General features: G+C 43.9%; 1 protein-coding gene across 3 annotated transcripts in view; it reads left to right on the forward strand.

The window, feature by feature from the left end:
• STK32A (serine/threonine kinase 32A) overlaps window positions 1–22,943 on the forward strand; it is a 131,070-nt gene that overhangs the window by 92,352 nt on the left and 15,775 nt on the right. For all 3 annotated transcript variants that reach the window (XM_038530544.1, XM_038530546.1, XM_038530545.1), the window contains 5 exons: window positions 3,284–3,373; window positions 12,176–12,273; window positions 17,142–17,258; window positions 20,085–20,210; window positions 22,371–22,499. In XM_038530544.1, coding sequence (XP_038386472.1) covers window positions 3,284–3,373; window positions 12,176–12,273; window positions 17,142–17,258; window positions 20,085–20,210; window positions 22,371–22,499 — 560 coding nt within the window. The remainder of the gene's footprint in view (window positions 1–3,283; window positions 3,374–12,175; window positions 12,274–17,141; window positions 17,259–20,084; window positions 20,211–22,370; window positions 22,500–22,943) is intronic.

The following is a 22,943-nucleotide window of genomic DNA, read 5'->3' on the forward strand; positions in this document are numbered from 1 at the left end:
AATGTTTGAAAGCTGGGGGCAACACCCACTGACTGGTTAGGGAGTCCTGGAGTGCTGTGTAGACATAGTGAGAAAACAGTATAAGTAATGACAATAATGATAGTTGAATTAAATGGCTCGGTGCATCAATTCAGATTTTTAATGTGCTTCTGTGTCTCAAGGTACAGAGGTGAAAAGAAAAGGCAAAAATGCTTTTCCAAGCACTAAATCAGGAACTTCTGAGCGTTGTACCTGAAAAACTAAACCACACCAAGGCAGTGGTTCTAAGTGGGGATGGCTTTGCTCTACTTCGTGTCCCCAGAGGGCACATCTGGCAGTGTCTAGAGACATTTTTCATGGTAAGGATTCCAGCCAGGAGTGGGAAGCGCCTTTGGCCTCTAGCGGGTAGAGGCTAGGGCTGCTACTGAACTTACTACAGTGCATAGGACAGCCCCCATAGCAAATAATTACCAAGTCTAAGAGGTTGAGAAACTCTATGTAAGGACCTGGGCTGATGGTCCCTCATTCCCAACGCAGTTCCCGTGTCCCTCAACCAGCAGATGGCTGAACCTTCCCTGGTGAGCCAGCGCTGAGGTTCATTTTCACAGCACAGAACATGGCAGAGGGATCACCAGGTACAGTAGCATCTTGGGCCAGTGCCGACCAGCTCTGCGGAGTCCTGCTTGTGTCGTTCAGCCAAGAGCACCGGACTCAAGGTCCCTAGTAGATCCTGGCCCTCAAACAATTTCTCCCCATCCATCCTGTGTGCCCTGGCAGGGAGACTAACCCTGAGCCAACCGGGAAGTGATTGTTTCAGTTTATCTGGCTCTTTGGTCTTGTGATAAAGCACAAAAAGTTTGGAGGAAATTCGTAACTCAATAAAGGGGTCCTAGACCAAATTCTCAATTCTAATCCCTGCTCTGCTACCTCTGAGCCCTGTGAGATTAACCACCAACAACTTTTCTATTAAAGGGACTGTTTCACTAGACTCACCTGTTTGAAAATGGCGATTAATCAAACACATCTAAATACCACTGAACGATAAAATTCAACATTCTTTCAACCAAATTCAAAAGATAATATAATGAGTAGTTACTGGGTCAGGATTTCCTACCAACCCAGGTCTTATTTTAAGAGTAGTCTCAAAATTTACTGAGAATCAGAATCCCCTGGGAGGCTTATTTAAACATGGGACTCCCCCCACCCTCAGCTTCTAATTCAGCAGGCTGGGGGGCATTCTCAGATATTTGCATTTCTAACAAGTTCCTAGGTGATGCTGGTGCTGCCAATGGGAGGAGCACGCTTTCAGAACCAGGTGACTCTAAAACATCCTCTACCTTTTATTTCTACAAGAGCATGGATAATCTCAGGACTGAGTGGGCTCAAGGTGTCCACTCAGACTAAAGTCGTGGGTCACATGCCTGGCTGCTCATCTGAATCACCTGTGGAGTTTCTGGTTGTTTCTAACATAGACACCTGGCTCTCCCACCATGCCACTGCTACCAGAGTCTCAGCAGGGTGAAGTTCAGGCATGTGTGTCGGGCAAAATGGCACTGGGGTCTCTAGTCATGAGAAACAGCAACAGTTGGACACCTTCTTCCTTCCAGATGCTGAGCTGAGTTCTTCCACAGTATTATATTATTTGATCTTCCCAATAAACTCATGAGAAAATTCCGGTTACCATCCCAACTTTACAGAGAAGGTGTCACCTTTTAAGGTAGCACAGCAAGTTAGTGGTCGAACTTGGACTTGAAGCCAGGCCGGCTGACTCCAGAGAACAAGCTCTTCTTAACTACAAAGTCTCCAGGCTGACCTAATTTGATTCAGTGAACCATTTGAGCATGACTTAGGGGGACAAAGAAACAAAAAGCCGAGGCAACCTATATACTATGATAGAAGAGTTCTCAGAATCATGTCGGTATTATGTAGGCAAGAACACCTTCACTTTCAGCTAGACTCTTTATTAAAATATCAACACATCAGTGACCCCAAACACTTTTTTGCACAAAACAAAACCCCAGCAATAAAGGCAGTGAGGTTTGTCTTTAGCAGCACGCTGGATGCTATCAGGGAGCAGATCGAGAGGTTTGGCAGTGGGGGGAGTGTGGACTGTGAGACACGGAGGAAGGAACAGATGACATCCCCTCCAATTACAGCCGCGTCTCCTCCAAACCACAGAGCATGTAAATGGAAATGCCAGCGCTTCAAGGTCTTCTGAAAGCGTATGCATTTTGTGCCAACAGCATAATAGGCTGTGAGCCTGAGCTGCTGCTGCTGCCCTCTTCCTCCTTCTAGATGGAAATGCAAGGACCCTCACACTTCGGAGGCTGTGCTCCTTGCAGAAATGAGGCCTTAGACCCACGCTCTGTAGTCAGGAGTGTCAGAGCTGAGAGGCACCCTAGAGATGATCTAGTCCACTTCTCTCTCTTTCTTTCTTTCTTTCTTTCTTTCATTCTTTCTTTCTTTCTTTCTTTCTTTCTTTCTTTCTTTCTTTCTTCTTTCTTTCTTTCTTTCTTTCTTCTTTCTTTCTTTCTTTCTTTCTCTTTCTTTCTTTCTTCTTTCTTTCTTTTCTTTCTTTCTTCTTTCTTCTTTCTTTTTCTATTTTTTTTCTTTTTTTTTTTTACAAAAAGAAACTTGGTTTCAACATAGAAAAGGGACTGACAGTCTATGATACATGAGGGGCAGAGTTCAGGGCAGAGCTCAGATCTCTTGGCTCGCTGCCCAGGGCTCATTATACAGCATCTTTATAAATAAAACTTGACTTACTTGGCCCAGCCTTCCCCTAATACATTATTTTGCTGGGGGTAGGTAGAGGACAACCTAAACTAGCAGACAAAAAAATACTAATGATATTTTGGAGAAATTGGATGAAACAGGAGGAAAAGGGACTCTCGCTTGGCAAAGAAATAAATACATGTATCCACACTTGTGTCAGCGTTACAGTAACAGTATTTATCTCTGGGGGAAAAAAAATCCCATATGAGACCCTTGGAAAAACGCTTGGCAATCTGACGCCTAGACTAGCTGTCGGCGGCTCCCTCCTGATGCCCGCAGGTGCTAACCACCCGAGACGCGGCCAACAGCAAATCCTAAGCCGACTTCCCAGGGCGGCGCGGCCTTAACCAGGCGGGTACCGCTTTCTGAGCTTGAGCCGCGGGTGTGCAAGGGCTCCCGCGCTCCGCTGGGGCCGGGCAGGTGTGCCCCGGGGCTGGGGGCTGCGGAGCTGCCGGCGGGGGACCTCGCGGGCCCGGGCACAGGAGCGCTGGGCCGGACTGAGCGTGGCTGTGGTGCTTTTGTCTCGCAGGGCACGTGCACATCGCGGACTTCAACATCGCGGCGACGCTGCCCCGGGAGGCGCGGCTCACCACCGTGGCGGGCACCCGGCCTTACATGGGTACGGCTGCCCCTCCGTGCGCGCGGCCCTGTCCCCGCCGGGCGCCCCGAGCCACGCGCCCCGGGCCGGGGGGTGGGGTGGGGGCGCCCCGGGAGGGAGCCGAACGCCCAGGGTCTGCAGCTCAGGGGGCGCACCTTCCGCTGGCAGGCGCCCCAAGCAATGGAACCCGGGGCCCCTGGGGTGGGGCGCCGTCACTTGGGGGTCCCTCCCTTGGTCTCGGCTCAGGTCCCGATCCCAGGTCAGGAGATCGAGCCCCGCGTCGGGCGCCCTCAGCGCGGAGCCTGCGCGCTCCTCTCCGTCCCTCTCTGCACCTCCTCCCCCTCGCAAGCTCGCTCTCAAATAAATAAATAAAATCTTCCTACAGAATAGAATCGAAGTAAGGCACAGTAATAAGTCAGATGGTGATAAGGGACACGAGTATCACCGTCCCCATCACTTCCGTGCCCCCGCATCACCCGCATCGGGCGGCAAAGTTCCCGCAGCGCCTCCCAGATGCCCCCTCACCCTTAGCCTTAGCACCGCGACAACCCCGTGGTTCTCCCTGCTAAAGATGAGGAACTAACTGGATTGTGCCTGAAGGTTCAAAAGACACCCAGAGGGTGACTAAAAGGATAAAGGCAAAAAAAAAAAAAAAGATAAGGGCTAGGTGCCACAACTGTCAAGGAGGTCTCACATTTACTTGCATTAACGACACTCACAAGTTCCTGCAAATTCTAAGGGCTTTTGTTGGAGGCAGGACCAGCCTTGCCTCCCACCTGCCCCAGAAATGTAAAGAGAGAACGGCTGCCCATTCCCCAAAGGTATTCAGCAAGAGGGACTCCTGCACGCTCCCCAGCCAGGACAGGTGAGTCAGATCTCAAGAGAATTATCTGGAACGTCTGTGGGTGACTGTGAGAGGAGCGACCTGGCTTTCCACGCTTGGTCAATGTCTGGTTCGTCACCACACGTGCCGACTGGTCCTGGTCTCACAGGGCCCGAGTTGTCCAAGAGGGTTGATGAGTTGGGAGTGAAGTCTTCCTGGGGACGGTACCATTAGGAGACAGACAGCAGTGTATGAGTGTGTGTTGGGGTGACTGGTGTGGGTTAGCCAGAGGGTACGGTCCAGCTTGTTAGGGACCCCTGGGGTAGCCTGGAGGGAGGGTCGTTCCTCTCAGCGTGGCTTCCGGGAAACACCACCCATTCCAACAATTGAGCTCAACTATAACAGCATCCCAGAGGTGATCCCTCTGCTATCCCAAGCATAGGGTGCTTTAAAAGCTCTTCAGGTAATTCGGCCCTGCAGCCAGGGTTGAGAAGCTCTGCCCCAGATGAGGAGCTACATCAGCTCCCAGAAGCAACTGAAGAGAGATCACCCCAGGGCAGGGGCAGGGTGTTTCTGTTAGGATCCCTCTGCCTCCCCTCTCCCTCTTCCATGTCCTAAAACAGATGGTACTTTCTAGGAAAAGGGAGAAGGGATATGACAACCAGGTTGGCTGTCTCCACACCGGGGTGGTGAATCTAGCCGCGAGGTATAGGAGAGCTCTGGATCAGATAGGAGTCTTTAAATTTGTAGAACCTGAATTTTAAAGTATCTGCAGTGGACGTTTTAATGGGCAAAAAAGGATTGAAATGTATGAAGCAAGAGACTATGAACTATCATTAAGGGAGCCCTCTACCCAACACAAATGGGAAACAAGACACTGAATAGTTGTTGGCAGATGACGGAAGAAAAGAACCTATTTCTGCCTCTACCCTAATTAGTTGAGATGTTTGAAGCAGATAATGTCACTGGTTAAGCCAGTGGAATTAGGGAGGCACAATGAATGGTTCTGACTAGATATGGTCAGAGTAATTTATGAGCAAGATCCTCGAACTTGAAATCAAGGGTAAGAGCAAAGCCACTTCTTTTAATATGTCATTCTCTTCCTCATATAACTAGAGAGAGGAAAAGAAAACGCCTACATGTGGGGCCACCCCACTTTCTGAGAGGAAGAAATCCTCTATGGGAAAAAAAAATGAGTCTTATTTTAGATGATATTTGAACAACTACAAATTTCCTGGCTTCCTATTACCAGTGCGGGGGAAGAAATCTCCTTTGTCACTTCTAAAATAATGGACACATCTAATTCAGCCTATTTTCTGCCTCAAACTCACAGTACTCAGATGATAAAAGGGAATGTCTGAGCCTGCTGGTCTGATGAATTTATTCTGCAGGTTTCCTGGGTTTCCATATTAAGGGCTATTTTCTCGAGCCAAATCAGAATGTGCATCTGGGTTTTCTAGGCCTGGTTTCCATGGTGAGAGGAGTAAAGGGAGGCTACCCTTCTTTTCTCTCCCCAGTGATTTTAAATACAATATCCGTAGAATTTAATTCTCCTCAAATTTGGCATTTCGAGTCCTTTCGCAACACGGAGCTAGGAAATTGGAATGCGTTCAAGGTTCTCTACGTTTCTCCACCTTCACCCTTATAATTAACAATTACTAATATTTATTGAAAGCTTTCTATGGGCCAGACAACGTGTTAAATGTTTAACGCTCACTTACTCATTTGTTTTTTCTCAGCAACTCCATGAGGCTCACTGTAATTAGCACCATTTTACAATGAGGAAATAAGAAGCTAAGTAATTTGCCCAAGATCACATGGCTAAAAATTGAAAAAGCTTAAATTTAAAGTAAATTCTGTCTGACTTCAGAAAGTCCAGCTTTTTCCTGAAAGAGAGATAAGGGAGCAATTGTTTAGAAATTACTTGTGGTCCTTAAAAAATTGTCAGTCAATCTAGGTAAAGCCAACCTGTTAGAAATGTTTCTTGCTTCAGTATAAATGAGTATCTGTCATCCCTTAACTCTGTATCCAAAGGTTGCCTTTGCCTTTGATTTTTCGGTAAGAGTCTTTCTAAGAGGTGTCATGGGTAGAAGTCTGTTTTTTTTCTTTTTAAAAATTACATTCCAAATAACTTGGCAAAATCTATGTAACAGACATTCACTAGCACCCATTTTGTAGTGCTCCTGTGGGATACTAATTAGCAGTTATAGAAAGAAAAATATTCTTTTTAAAAAAGATTTTGAGAGAGAGAGAGAGCACCTGCGCATGCGTATGTGTGAGTTGGGGGGTGGGGGCAGAGCGGGAGAAAGAGTCCCAAGCAGATGCCCCACTGGGTACAGAGCCAGACACAGGACTTGATCTCAGAACCCTGAGTCCTGACCTGAGCCAGAAACAAGACTCAGATGCTTAACCGAGGGAGCCATCTGGGTGCCCTGGAAAGAAAAATTATTTTAAGAAGAAAGAAGGAAAACTAGGATGAAATACTGACGGTGACAGGAATATACAACATCTACTAAGGTGACGTGCTGAGCATGTCCTACAGCAGGTTCTTGGCTCTGGACAGGTGGGAATGAGCAGTCGGCCGCCTCTGAACCATCTTTTAGCTCCCTCCTCCCTCCCCTCACTCCTGCCTCCGTGGGAATATAATCCAGATCACTTAGAGCTTAACCAATGAAAACATTTTTCTCTTCCCAATTAAAAACAAAGCAAACTCACTATGGAAAATGTGTAAAATGCTGATAAGCAAAAGGAAATTAAGTTAATTCCTCCACTTGTAGATATTTATGGTTTCCTTCCAGACCTTTTTTCTGTGCACACACAAACACACATACATTTTTTTTTTTTTAAGTTGGATCATACTGGGACACCTGGGCAGCTCAGTGGTTGAGCATCTGCCTTTGGCTCAGGGTGTGATCCTGGGATCCCAGGATCAAGTTCCGCATCAGGCTCCTCGAAGGCAGCCTGCTTCTCCCTCTGCCTGCCTGTGTTTCTGCCTCTGTGTCTCTCATGAATAAATAAGTAAAATCTTAAAAAAAAAAAAAAGTTGGATCATACTAAATTTTTATGACCTAAATTTTCACTTTATAATGTAATAACAATAGACATCATACAATGAGCATTTATTACGGCCCAAACACTCTGCTAAGCTTTTGACATTTATTAAACCATTAAATTCTCAAAACAACCCTATGAAAGAGGTTTTACTATTATTCTGATTTCATAGAGTAAAAAAAAAATCAGGCCTAGGGAAAACACGACAAGATCATAATCACATTGGTAGAGCACAAAATTAAACCCAAGTCTAAAAACATCTCAAGGGGTGCCTGGGTGGCTCAGTCAGTTAAGCATCTGCCTTCAGCTCAGGTCTGGATCTTGGAGTCCTGGGATCAAGCCCCATGTGGGACTTCCTGCTCAGCTGGGAGCCTACTTCTCCCTCACCCTCTGACCTTCCCCCTTGGTCATGCTCTCTCTCTCCCCAAAAATAAATGCAATCTTATTAAAAAAATTTTTTAAAAAAATCTCGAGCCATAGTGCTGATGGTGAAGATGATGGTGAGGTTGATGGTGAGGATGATGAAGGGACAATGGCTACCACTGACTGAGCTCTTCCTATGTGCCAAGCATCGTTCTGAGTGTGTGCATTACATCATTGAGACTAAAACTTCCATGAGGCTGTTACTATTGTTAGTCCCACTTGAAACACACCAACTGAGGAATGAAGCGCTTTGCCCCAGGTGAAGCGAGGGATACAGAGCCCCGACTCCTGAACACTCTGCTGTCCTGTGGCTCCTCTCTGCCTCCAGTCTACAGACGCATCCAGCCAGAATTGCACCTCGTTTCTCTCTGGCTCCAGAGCCTTGGTCTTGGCAACTGATACTCTGCTAATTTTCCCACGCCAGTGTAGGTAACTATCATTTTTGATGATCATGCACCACAGAATTAGAGGACTGCATCAAATTAACCAGTTCTTTATTATTGAACCTTAGGTTGTTTCTCACGTTGAAATATAGATAAGTCTGTAATGAAACTCCTGTTAGCAGAAATAGGTCCTGAGACTTGTTTATCTTTGAGATAAATTCCCATTCCAAGAATTCCTGGTCGGTGGACACTTAAGTGTTAATGTGTTCTCCTCCTGAATGTCCGCATTGATTTATGCTCATTCATTCTCAAAGTGTCAGAATATTTACTTCCCTGGATTCTCAGCAGGGCTGCACAATGAATATCTTTAATCTTCCTGAAAAGATCATTTAAAACAGTCCCTCATTAGGATACTAATACTGCAATTCCCTGACTTTTTAGGTAAATTGTGCATGTTCTTTGCTCATTTCCTATTAGGGTGTTAATATTTTTATCCTATCCTGATATTTCTTATTGATTATATAAAAAATTATAGACCCTTATATATTCGGAATATGAGTGTATCATATATGATATAAATATGAAAATATGATTTCCTACCTCTTAATTTTTTAAAGATTCTATTGATTTATTCATGAAAGACACACAGAGAGAGAGAGAGAGGCAGAGACACAGGCAGAGGGAGGAGCAGGCTCCATGCAGGGAGCCCGACATGGGACTCGATCCCAGGACTCTGGGATCACGCTCTGAGCCAAAGGCAGACGCTCAACCACTGAGCCACCCAGGCGTCCTGATTTCCTACCTTTTAGTTTGCTGTTGTTCTTATGGCATTTTTTATATAAAGAACTATTTTTCTAACATCACACTATTAGTCTTTTTTATAGTTTCTACCCTCTTCATTATTTTTTAATTTTTTTCATTAATTAATTAATTTGAGAGAGGAAGAGAGAGCATTGGAGGGGGGGCTGGAGGAGAAGGAGAAGGAGAGACAGTTTCTGGCAGATGCAACAATGAGCACAAAGCCCGATGCAGTGCTGGATTCCATGACCCTGAGATCCTGACCTGAGCCGTAACCAAGAGTCAGTTGCTCAACCACTGCACCCCTAGGCACTCCTATAGTTTCTACCTTTGATGCTATTCTTAGTAAGACCTTCTTATCTCAGATTTTGGATATGGATACCTAATATTTTTATTACTGTTATAGTTTCATTTTCTTCTTATTCCAATTACATATAAGATACGTAATTGGAATGAAGATATGTCATAAGGATCTGACCTTATTTTTTGTTATATCATTAAATAAGTGTTTTGAGATGACATACCAAACAAGACCTGTTCCCTGTTGATTTATAATATGTTCATCATAAACTAAATATCCTTATATACTAGCACATACATTCTGTGGTTTTCAAATCTTAATTATTATAACTTTATAATATAATTTAATTATTATAACTATATAATATAATATTACTTAATCCTATACATAGGATGCAAGTCTATGTCTTTATTCTTTTTCAGAAAACTTTTATTATTCATAGATTTTATTCTGGTAGCTAAAATTTATGATTTTTTTGTAAATTTCATTAATTATTTCTATTGCATTACATTTGTGGATTAGGTTTGGGGCCCTTTTTTAATTTCTTGACCAAGAAGCTACTATCTAGGGGCACCTGGGGACTCAGTCATTTGAGCTTCTGATTTTTTTTTTTTAAGATTTTATTTATTTATTCATGGGAGACAGGCAGAGGGAGAAGCAGGTTCCATGCAGGGAGGCTGATCCAGGACTCGATCCCGGGACTCCAGGATCACGCCCTGGGCGGAAGGCAGGTGCTAAACCGCTGAGCCACCCAGGGATCCCTGAGCTTTTGATTCTTAATTTCATCTCAGGTCATGATCTCAGGGTCTGAGATTGAGCCCCACTTCAGGCTCGTGCTCGGCATGGAAACTGCTTTTCCCTCTCCCTCCCGCTCTGCTCTCCCCTCCATCAAAATGAATAAATAAAATCTTTTTTAAAAATTTACTATCTAGGTGTTTTAAAAACTGAAAACCGGGGCATCTGGGTGGCTCAGTCAGTTAATCTGCTTTCAGCTCAGGTCGTGATCCCAAGGTCCTGGGGACGAGCCCGGTATCTTCAGGCTCCCTGCTCAGCTGGGGGTCTTCTTCTCCCTCTCCCTCTACCCATCCTCACCCTGCTCATGATCTCTCTCTAACTCATATAAGTAAATAAATACAATCGTTTTTAAAAAGAAAAACCTGAAAACCAAATGATGGAAAAAATCAAAATAGCCAATAGACACATTAAAATGGAGTCAAGCTTATTAGTAATCAAGAGAATGCCAATTTAAACCACAATAAAAGATCAATGCACATTTGCAATATTGGGAGAATTCAAAAGGTCAGGTAACACCAAGTGTGGGTAAGGAGGCTGAGCAAAAGAAACTCCGTTACACTATGGTCACAGTGTTAATCGGTACTACCACTTGGATTAATAGTTGGCCATTACCCAGAATATGTTTAGACGCACGTCCTTTCCCCAGCAGCTCCCCTCCAGGAACATACCCTGTAGATGTGTGGACTTTTAGAAGTGTTCATGACTGTACTGTTCACAATACTCTCAAACTGAAAATACCCAGATGTTAGGTATCCTCCGCTGCCTGTCACCTGTCACCCAGGGTACTGGTAAGGGAAAGTGGAAATAAAACCCATTTCTATCCAGTCTAGTGGGTACCGTGGGGTCAGGGCCAATTATCTCCCAAACTGCATGGGGAGCCATGATGTAAAGAAAGGACGCAGTGATGCACAAGAGATGAAATCACTAGGGAATGAGGCTCTTGCGGTCAGGGTCAGTCCTGGGCCTTGGGCTATCAACATTCTACCTCTGATTGGATGTCGTCAGCAGGATTTTACTTGGGACTTGAGTATCCTAGGTAGTAAGCCTGCATGCAGGCCTCACATCACGCCAATTTCCTTTCCAGAGCCAACACCTTACTGTCAGAAGCTTGGGTCAACTGTGTATAGCTTTTGACAAGTAAAAGCTATACACAGAATTTCCTATGAATGTTGGCTTCTCCAGAACAGAGACTAATTTTTGGAGCACTTTCTAGGTGCCAGGCACGGAGCTGAGATTTTGGCATGCATTGTCTCATTTAATTTCTCACCTCTATAAAGATCTCCTTATTATTTTGACCTTGCTGATGAAGATTCTCAAGTCGAGCAGCTGACTTTTTCAAGGTCAGAATAAGCTGTAAAGGCAGGATTTTCCCCCAGACAGCATGGCTCCAGAGCTAATAATTGTCACCGCTGCTTATTTACTTGACTCCTCATTATTTATTCAACATATTTCTGTTGAGTGACTCTAAAAGCCAGGTTCAATATTAAACACTAGAACTGTAATGGTGAGCGTGCAGCCCTTGCTTTGTGCCTTACCCCTCACGAGTTAGGTATATTTTTGGAAGAGTATGAAGAAGGTTCACCGAGCATCAAAGTGCTTGGAGAATACATAACTATGAGGTCACCTCCAGGGGCAAAATTGACTGTAGCTTTGCTTTCCCTTGGAGTCCTTTCAAATAACTGTTACAAAGCGTAAGTTTCTCCACCTGCTGTGACACCTATTTCTCAGAGTGCCCACTCTCTCCTCTTCTCTCTCTCTCACCACCAAGAGCGGGCTGTAAATGCTGCTCTTGGTCTTCTAGGGGACTCTGAGATGGAGAGCCAATCCAGTGTACCTCGCACCAAATTCTAAGTGTTTGCAGCAGTAATCTACATTTTAGTCCTTCAACATAAATCTTCCAAATCAAGACAACAAATAACAACTTCCCCCACATTTGACTTTAGGGTCAGCTGAACTTTTGACGCCTTACGGGATCCAGTTTTTAATAGTTACGTGATATAAATAAGAGAAGAATTTGCCCATCAAGGCCTGCGCAGGCCCGTGTGTTGGCTGATGAATGAGGCCACTGAGAAAAGAAAATTAGCCATTTTTGCCTGCTGTGAGCAATCTAGCAAGGGGTGATAAACATCGCTAGCAGTGTTTCTTCCTTTTATTTACCCTGGTAATGTGCCTTTGGAGGAACATGTTGGGAGCAGAGATTCGTTAATGTCTCAGGGAGTAAAACTGACCTAACTTTTCTGTGTTTTCAGCACCTGAGATGTTCAACTCCAGGAGAGAAGCAGGCTATTCCTTTGCCGTGGACTGGTGGTCCCTGGGAGTGACAGCGTATGAGCTCTTGAGAGGCCGGGTATGCACTTCTCCTTGGTTACTCTTCCAGCAAGTTTTATTTTTAGGATGAAAGAATAGATTTTTATTGTTGTTATTTTGTTTTTGCTAAAAATCAAGCAGTTTGTTAGCCAGGTTTGAAAGCACTATGCCATGGGATGCTTGGGATTTCTGCACATATTCACTCTCCTACCTTTGGATCCTAGCATGTGAGCTAACATCAAATGCAGATAAAATTAAATGAATAATAAGGGTATTACAAACTCCCAGAGAGGGAAAATCAGTGCACCTCACTAAATATCTTGTGTAAATATATTTGTTTGTTTAAAGAAAATCATTTTGCACTCACAGTATGGGACTCTAACTTCGACATACTTCCCCAAGGTGGAAGTGAATTATTAATATGACACAATTCATGCCCTGTCTTGTCGGATTCCTCTCTGTCACTTGGCTCCTGGGTTCTGAGTGTAAGGGCAAATGAGCGTCATATGTTTTAAAGAAGACATTTCTTAAACTAAGAAAATGCCTAGAAAGAATTTCGCCAACAAAATGTTTCCCCCTCCATATTATTTTACCTCTGTGGTAGTTCTCTGTATTAACATTTGTCAGATTGATTTTTTTCTTTTCTTTTCTTTGGGCAGGGGGAAGGTAAAGAAAAGTTACTAACAGGTTATTGAATTTAAATCCATTTTGTGAAGTATTGCCCTTATGAATTTTTTCGAGGTTTATCCATTGTTATGTTTTTATCTCTTCTACGTCATTAGACTATAAATTCATTAAAGGTGAAACATGTACCTTATACAGTTTAGTATTATCCCCAGAATTTAACTTTAAATAGACACATAACAAGCGAGTATTGAAGGAATGGGGGCACAAGGCACTACATATCAGCCCAGCCACAGTCTAGCAAAGAATCACCAAGTAGGCTGTAGGTAATTAGGTTTCAAAATCTAGCTAATCACATTTAATTACAACTATCAACACAACCAGACCACAGAGGATGGGGGCTAAACATCGATTGCCTCCACATTTACAAATTCTCATTTATAGAAAAATATATATTGGCTCAAGGACAAATATGCCTGACCTTGACATCTCTGTGGTTTCTGACCTTCACTGCAGTCTTGATGAATGGGTCCCTTAGCTATTGACCTGCTTTGTCTGCCACTGTAAGGGCAAGGTCTGTCTTTTCTAGCTTTGGGTTATTCTAAAGTATTAGCTTCTAGTAGGTATACACATAGTTTTGTCCTAATTGTACATCCTGCATATAGCTGCAACTCTTTTGCTCTCATGCTCCTGAAATAAGACTATGATCACAACACCTCATTTTCTCCAATCTAATGTTTTACTTTTTCCACCTCATTCATTCTTTATATTCTTGCTCTTATTGTATATGCTGCCTAGGAATTGTTTGATAGATCCTGTCACTGCACACTGTAATTTCTTTATAGCGTGCATTCCATTGATTTAGGGGTGTGAGTATATTAGTGTGTGCAGTCTATATAAATATTTATGGTTTCTGTGAATAGACTATAAGCTCCACCAGTGTAGAAATCATGTCCCTCTTGTTCTCAGTTTCCCAACACCCAACAGAGGTGCTGGAACATCATGGGCATTCAATAAATATTTGGCAAATGAATAAATATACAATTGTGATAATGGATGAATTAACATGGATTTTAAATTTTAGAACTAGAAAGATAAGTTCTTGTATAAGACAAAGGCAATTTGACTATTTTTCATAGGTTGACAGATCATGAGGATTTTTTTTTAAATATAAGTTCAGTCACTTGGCCTTCTAAAGTATTGAAAAAAGCACATTTAAATCAGTTGCCTCTGGGGCGCCTGAGTAGCTCAGTGCTTGAGTGTCTGCCTTTGGCTCAGGTTGTGATCCCAGGGTCCTGGGATCGAGTCCCACATAGGGCTCCCCACAGGGAGCCCACTTCTCCTTCCGCCTGTGTTTGTGTCTCACGAATAATTTTTTTAAATCTTTTTTAAAAATTTAAAAAATAAACGAGGGCAATAAATAAATAAATAAATAAACGAGGCTCAGCGGTTTAGCACTGCCTTCAGCCTAGGGCCTGATCCTAGAGACTCGAGATCAAGTCCCACGTCAGGCTCCCTGCAGGAAGTCTGCTTCTCCCTCAGCCTGTGTCTCTGCATGTCTCTCTCTCTCTCTCATAAATAAAATCTTTTATAAATAAATAAATAAATAAATAGATAAATAAATAGATAAATAATAAACGAGTTGCCTGCAGCATTCATCAGTTAACTTATTCATTTATCAAATCATTTTATGTTTTTAGCTGAGAAACAGTAAGTTTACAAGCAGCAATGAAATTAGAAAAAAGAAAAAAACGTACGCACCTGCCCATATAAACCTGGAAGCTGAAGTGTGCCAAACCTGCCCCGACTCTTAAAGGTATAGAGTGCATCCCGTGTAGTGTGGCCCACAGGCCTTGGCTAGTAGACCGTCAGTAAGCACTGATCACGGTGATAAGGTAGCGAGCACATCTTTCTAGGGCTGAGTTACATGAGTTATCTCCATTGTTTGGTTACTGGGACAAATGAATCCTTTATTCAGTCTTGTGGAAAGAAAATAGGTGGCAGGTATGTGTGTTTAGACCTTGCATAAAAAAATTAAAGTTTGGCCAGTCTCCTTTTTGGAGAGTCAACTCCTAGCACTTTGTGCTTCCCCAACCAACTTGATGTTGACATACCAGGTGTAGAGTTAAGCCTTTCTTCACATCACCTTTATTGATGACTCTCGCTATTCACTATTCACATTTGTATGATGTGTCTGTCTATGTTGTGTTCAAGAATAACACAAATCTCTCTCCTGCACTGGGTATGTGTTAGCTGCTCTACGGAGAACTTTACATGCATCATGTCATTTAATTTTCCAACAAACTCATGTGGTGGTTTATTTTACAGATAAAGGAACAAATTGAGTGCCTCAATTTAACACTCAAATCCTTTCTTACCTTCAAAGCTCAAGATCTTAACTACATTACCTTTCCCACCCTCACCCCCAAGCTTTTATTTAGATTCCATTGGGTAACAGTGTAATATCAGTTTCAGGTGTAGAATTCAGTGATTCATCCCTTACATTCAACACCCAGGGCTCATCACAAATGTCCTCCTTGTTGCTCATCACTCACTCAGCCTATCCCCCTGCCCCTCCCCCCTCTGGTAACCATCACTTTGTTCTCTGTAGTTAAGAATCTATTTCTCAGTTTGCCTCTTTCCTCCCCACCCACACGTTCATTTGTTCTGTTTCTTAAATTCCACATATGGGTAAATCACATGGTATTTGTCTTTCTCTGACTTCTTTCACTTAGCATAACATTCTCCAGCTCCATCCACATCAATGCAAATGGCAAGATTTCATTCCTCTTGATGGCTAACATTCCATTATATATAAAATGGAATATATGTACATATATATAGAGAGATACCTATCCATTCATCAGTCAATGGACACGTGGGCAGTTTCCATAATTTGGCTCTTATTAATAAGGCTGCTACAAACATCAGGGTTCATGTATCTCTTTGAATTAGTATTTTTGTATCCTTTGGGTAAATAAATACCTGGTAATGAAATTGCTGGATTGTAGAGTTGTTCTATTTTTAGCTTTTGGGGGAACTTCCATAGTATTTTCCAGAGGGGCTATATCAGTTTGCATTCTACCAACAGTGTAAGAGGGTTCCCCTGTCTCCAGTTCCTCGCCAACACCTGTTGTTTCTTGTGCTGTTGATTTTTGCCATTCTGACAGGTGTGAGGGAATATCGCATTGTGGTTTTGATTTGTATTTCCCTGACAATGAGTGATGTTGAGCATATTTTTATGTGTCTATTAGCCGTCTATAATCACATTACCTTTTAATACTGATTTACAGCAGGAAGAATATGAAACTCTTCCATTTCTTTCAATTTTCTCCATCAATCCACAGTCATTTATTACATATCTTGAAAGGGTCAGGCACTTGATAAATGTACATAGCCATATTAACTGTCCCATTGTTGGTTAACCTAATATGGAAATATTGTTCATTCAACAAACATGTAATGACCACCTACTGGGTGCTAGGTTCAGTGGACACAAATACGAATAAGACATGATCTCTGGCCCTAAGTAGCTCACAGTTCACACAAAAGATAAAATCCCATAAATCCGTTTTGTGAACTAGAGAAATTAATATAGGTAAAGGCTGCTCTCTAGTGGACAGCGGTGAAAAATATAACAAAACCACTGCTTTGTTTGATTTCTTATCCCCAAAATTAAAACCAGAGAAGAACTTGGTTCTCTCAGAAGTAAAAATATTTTGTCTCCTGATAAAGTTCTCCACCCTACTCCACATAACTAGCAACTCATAGGATTTTGGACTGGAGTTAAATTTTCCTGGGTCGCACTCTACCCTGAGCTCACTACTGATTCAAGAAGCACAACGAGGTGTAGAGTACAACTCTGGGCCTCTTAATAATTAACATTTAAGTAACAATTTTTTTCAAGTTCCTTTTACTGGACACTTGTCCCATGTTTTAGGCAAATACTTAGGTAAGCTGCCTTACAAAACATCCCAAACTGGTATCTCAGGTGGATTGAGTGCACAGAAATGTTTCATTTGGCCCAATGGGTTTTTAACAAGTTTTTAACAATTCTGAGATTTCACAGGAAACTACAGATTTCTGGTGTCTTTTAAAATAAATAAATAAATAAAAGATCTGGGAACAGTAGACCATATTTGCATATGAAAAAACAGCTGGAAGGGGTTAGAAAATGATACTGAGATTTTACTGGTAGAAAATTTAGCTTCGGGAACACGTGCGAAACAAAATTTTTTTCTTTACCCTTTAAATATGAAGACTCTTATTTGTTCTCTCCCCAAGAGACCGTACCATATTCGCTCCAGCACTTCCAGCAAGGAAATCGCACACATGTTTGACACGGCTATCGTGGCTTACCCCTCTGCCTGGTCACAGGAAATGGTGTCACTACTTAAAAAGGTAAGAAGGAGGACTGCATGAGCAATGCAAGTGGGAAAGAGAAGCATGCTCTCTGGTTTGAGGTGAGAGGTAGTCTATAATAGTGGAGGCAGCCACGAAAATACACATTTCGAGAGTGGGCTTCGCACCTAACAGCTTTCAAGCATGTGGCTTCGACAAGGCAACACGTGTCCTCTTGCTCAGTAGTGTCAAACTCAGGGTGTCCAAAATGGAGTTCCTGGTCTCTATTTCCTGGACTTCCTGTGATGTTCCCTTTCTCAGTGACTGGCCCCTCTATCCATCCAGTTAGGGAAGCCAGAAACCAGAAATCACCCATCATCCCCATATCCAGTTCATTGCCAAGTTCTGTAACCTGATTTTGTAAATATCTCTTGAACCCTCTCTCTATCTCTACTGCCATCTCCCCAGTCCCACTGCCATCAGGTCTTGCCTTATAACTGGTTTGTCCTGTACACTTTTACATACTGCATTCAGTTCTCTCCTCTGCCCCATACCGATCTTTTCAAAGTAAAATTCATTGTCTTCTCATGGTTCTTAGAATTAAGATCAAGAGGGGATCCCTGGTGGCTTAGCGGTTTAGTGCCTGCCTTCGGCCCAGGGCATGGTCCAAGAGTCCCAGAATTGAGTCCTGGGATCAAGTCCCATGTTGGGCTCCCTGCATGGAGCCTGCTTCTCCCTCTGCCTGTGTCTCTGCCTCTCTCTCTCTCTGTCTCTCATGAAATAAATAAATAAATAAAATCTCTCTTTTTTTTTTTTTTTTTTTTTTTTACAAAAAAAGAATTAAGATCAAGATAATTTGTATGGTATAAAGGTTCTCACTACCAATCAAGCCCCATTTTGGACTTTTGTTCCCCTTTTGACTACACATAAACTACTTTATACTTCTTTTTCTCTTCTCCTTTTCCTCTCCCTTCTTACTATCACATGCCAGTCTCTTACCACAGGGCCTTTGCACATGCTACTCCTGCCTGGAACAATGCCCCACCCGCAGCTCTTCCAGCTCTCTCTGTTAGATCAACACTACTCAGTGGGATTCACTGACTGTTCAAGTCCATGAACTGTTTCCTTCAGGCCCATGAGAAGTATAGAAATTGAGAGAAGCATTTAGAAACTGTTACTGCAATTTGATTCTGCTGATGCCTCTAAATACATGGTCAGTGGACTCATGTCACTGAACAGGGTGTTAACTCAAATCACAAGCTACACATGGTGTGGCACTGCATATAAGCCGTGCACAATAAGATCACATATTGATCTAACTGGGTAGGAAATTAAAACAAGCAGAAAAAAATGACCCTTCTACATAGATAGAGAAGCACAGCTTTAGATCTCAGCTTAAATGTCACTTCCTCAGAGAGCTTTCTTCTGCCGTAAGGTCACATAGCACTATCTTTCCTTCATACCATTTTTTATTTGAAATTATGCATTATATGTGTACGATTCTTGGGTCACTGAATATTGTATTCTAAGCCCTGTGAGGACAGACCGTGGCAGGCTTCTTCGCCGTGCCACCTCGGCATCCAGCACAGAGCCTGACAGGTAGTAAGGTCTGGTGTTTGAATAAATGAGGTCCATAGTGTCCGTCAGATTTTCAGGTGCCTTATTCATGAAAAGGATTACTAGCAATAGTAGTAACAGCTAAGTAGTATGCACTGAATAATTATACGGAGGAAAGAATGAGGAGCCCCAGAGGATGCACTTGGCTTTCTCCCAAGAGGGAAAATCACAAAGTTGTGGCCAGTTAAGGCCAAGGGCTTTGAGGGCCTGGGGTTCACACCTGTGCCTCCCGTCTTTGGGGTCAAGTTCCCTGATTTGGAATAGGGATATTGATCATGTCAAAGATGAAGAGAGGGGTCATTTTCCGTAAGCAAACTTTCCTCAGTTCCCAGACAGCCCTTCTCACCCCCAGAATTACACCCCCATAATCCATGACTATGGTCTCCAGGGGCGTTCTCAAGCAGAAGTGACATTTCCATTTGAGCCACAGGACTGATGTGATATTAGCTGTGGCACGGTTACAGGGGGAAAAAATCTTTTTTTTTTTTTTTTTTTTTAAATTTTTATTTATTTTATGATAGTCACAGAGAGAGAGAGAGAGAGGCAGAGACACAGGCAGAGGGAGAAGCAGGCTCCATGCACCGGGAGCCTGACGTGGGATTCGATCCCGGGTCTCCAGGATCGCGCCCTGGGCCAAAGGCAGGCGCTAAACCGCTGCGCCACCCAGGGATCCCACAGGGGGAAAAAATCTTTAATCACAGTTTGCAAAACCCAAACTGTAACAGTAAGCTTCGTTACATCTTATCTGTGTCACACCCAATATATTTTGATTAATTGTATGAACAGATAAAACTTCTAATAGGAAGTCAATTTCATTTGTGAAAACACATGAGCATTCACCACCTAAGAAGGGCTGACCTTGTCTTAGGTACTTTATATACTTGACCTCATTTATTCCTACCCATAACCATGCAAGTTAGGCTATTATCTCCTTTTTATAGATGGTAGACTAAGGTTTAGAGGACAAACTTGCCCATAGTTAATTAAGTAGTAAGAGTCAGGAATCAAAAGTATGTTTGACTCACTAGGACAATCTGTTTTCACTCACCACACTGCAAAAACCTGCTTACAGCTCATTCTATCCATGCATGATCACATTATTCATGTACCTATTATCTGTATTATTTGATAGGATTAGAGAAGGGGAACACTGCCTCGTTTCCTTCAGACCTACCCTTGAGAACTTTTACAGGGAATTTGTATAATTTTTTTTTTTTTTGCCCCACTTTGACCTTCATCATGATCTTGCTGTTTGTGTTCCATTGGCAGCTACTTGAGCCCAATCCAGACCAACGATTTTCTCACTTGTCTGATGTCCAGAACTTCCCATATATGAACGACATGAACTGGGATGCAGTTTTGCAGAAGAGGCTCATTCCGGGCTTTATTCCTAACGTGAGTCAATCCTAACTAACCCATAATCACTCTCATTCAGGTACACACATGGTCTCCCTAGGTAACCACACCGATGTTGTCAGACAGCCAAAATCCTGTCACACAGATTAGGAGAGGGAGGCCCGCACAGGGCACAGGGGCCACCAAGGGCCGTGGGGCTAGCAAGTGGCCAGGTGGCCTTCTCATCCAGGGCTGTCTGCATCTGGGGTGCTAGCTCCTAATCCTGTTTTGCGGTATGCTTCTACTGGAAGGAAGCCCTAGCCTTCCAGAGTCATCCCCAGGAATCTGCTCATTGAGGAAACAGTATTTTCTCTGACTTCAAAGACACAGAAATTGGTATCCATGGAGTTCTGTGAGTCACCGCGTTGAAAACGTTGGGGTTTTTACCATTCACCCCTCTTCCTTTGAGGGTTGCTGCCACGGAGCTCTCTTCGTGAGGACAAGCAGCCAAAGGGAAATGATTCCCACCTGGTGAGTGCCTGGCTGAGGGACGTCTGTGGCCTCCTGGTGAAAGCCGGAGCCCAGAAGCTTCGGCCAAGGGGAGCCAGCGAGGACTCTAGCCCGCGTTCAGCGTCAGCAGGACTGGCAGAGTAATGTAGGCCTCAGGGGTCGGCGGCGCAGGCCTGCTGGGGCGTGCGGGTGTGATCCTGCCCGTGCAAACGGAGGGAGACGCCTGGCGGACGTGGGCTCTAGGGCCCCTCCGGATGCTCCGGGAGCCTGTGGCAGACACAGGTTCCTCAGAGGTGGGCCGGGGGTGCGGGGCTGGGGGATTCCCTCTACCTGTCCGCCAGACGCACCTGAGAACTACCTGGGAAACCGAGCGCCAGTTCCCACCTTAGGAGAGTAACTAGAACGCGATTTCCTTTCCCTCAGAGGGCTCACGGGGCCTTTAGGAAGGAAACGACATTTAAAATCGAGGAGCCAACTCTTTGTGTCTTCCCCAATTTCTTTCAGAAGTGTCCTGTAGTTTTTAGGGTATAGATCGTTTACCTCTTTGGTTAGGTGTATTCCTAGATCTCTTATGCTTTTGGGTGCAATTGTAAATGGGATTGACTCCTTAATTTCTCTTTCTTCAGTGTCATTGTTAGTGTAGAGAAATGCCACTGACTTCTGGGCATTGATTTTGTATCCTGCCACGCTACCAAATTGCTGTATGAGTTCTAGCAATCGTGGGGTGGAGGCTTTTGGGTTGTCTATGTAGAGTATCATGTCATCGGCGAAGAGGGAGAGTTTGACTTCTTCTTTGCCAATTTGAATGCCTTTTATTTCTTTTTGCTGCCCGATTGCTGCGGCTAGGACTTCCAGTACTATGTTGAATAGCAGTGGTGAGAGTGGACATCCCTGTCTTGTTCCTGATCTTAGAGGAAAGGCTCCCAGTGCTTCCCCATTGAGAATTATATTTGCTGTGGGCTTTTCATAGATGGCTTTTAAGATGTCGAGGAATGTTCCCTCTATCCCTACACTCTGAAGAGTTTTGATCAGGAATGGATGCTGTGTTTTGTCAAATGCTTTCTCTGCATCTATTGAGAGGATCATATGGTTCTTGTTTTTTCTCTTGTTGATGTGATCTATCACACTGATGGCTTTACTCAGACATTAGATATGACAAATACCCACCATCTGCTTTGACGTGGATGGAACTGGAGGGTATGATGCTGAGTGAAGTAAGTCAATAGGAGAAGGACAAACATTATATGGTCTCATTCATTTGGGGAATATAAAAAATAGTGAAGGGGAATAAAGGGGAAAGGAGAAAAAACGAGTGGGAAATATCAGAGACAGAGACAGAACATGAGAGACTCCTAACTCTGGGAAATGCACAAGGGGTAGTGGAAAGGGGGGTGGGTGGGGGGACAGGGTGACTGGGTGACGGGCCCTGAGGGGGGCACTTGACAGGATGAGCACTGGGTGATATGCTATATGTTGGTAAGTTGAATACCAACTTTAAAAAAGTAAAAAATAATAAAATAAAATAAAATAAAATAAAATAAAATAAAATAAAATAAAATAAAGGAGCCTGAAAGCCAGCACGGCCGCCAGTCCTCTCAGGGGAGGAAGCGCAGCCCCTGTGCAGGCCGCTCTGTCCAAATAGGTGGGATTCCGGGGCATTTGTAGAGTGACCCCACATGCGAGGACTGAGCCAACCGGTCTTTCTTGCAGAAAGGCAGGCTGAATTGCGACCCCACCTTTGAACTCGAAGAAATGATTCTGGAGTCCAAGCCTCTTCACAAGAAAAAGAAGCGTCTGGCGAAGAAGGAGAAGGAGATGAGGAAATGTGATTCCTCTCAGGTGAGCGGGCGTGGGCCTCCTCCTGATGACAGGCCCAGGCCCAGGCCCAGGCCTGGGAGCTTCTGGGGGGAGGACCCCTCAGCACCCCACACCCTTCTGTGTGTGCACAGTCGCTGAGCACCCAGGCAGCTCTGGGTCCACAGCAGAGCCATGACCCTTCACTGCGGACCCCTCGCTCTGCCGCCAACTCCATGCAGCTAGTGCCCCCCTCCAGCTCTCACTTCAAATTGTACAATTTCCCGGAAGACACACCAACCTGGTAGCTCTGCAAACAAACAAACATGCTCGATATCCCTCATTTCTCTAGTCCTCCAGGAACACTGTACTTTCACAGTTTCCCCACGTTGGTCATAGAAGGGGCCCCTTGCCAGCGGCCCGCCCTCGAGTACTTTCTACCACCTTCCAAGGGGTGCTGCGCTGTGGCACAGACACCCCTCCCCACCC

Source organism: Canis lupus, chromosome 2 (genome assembly GCF_011100685.1).
Source record: "Canis lupus familiaris isolate Mischka breed German Shepherd chromosome 2, alternate assembly UU_Cfam_GSD_1.0, whole genome shotgun sequence".
Classification (NCBI taxonomy): domain Eukaryota; kingdom Metazoa; phylum Chordata; class Mammalia; order Carnivora; family Canidae; genus Canis; species Canis lupus.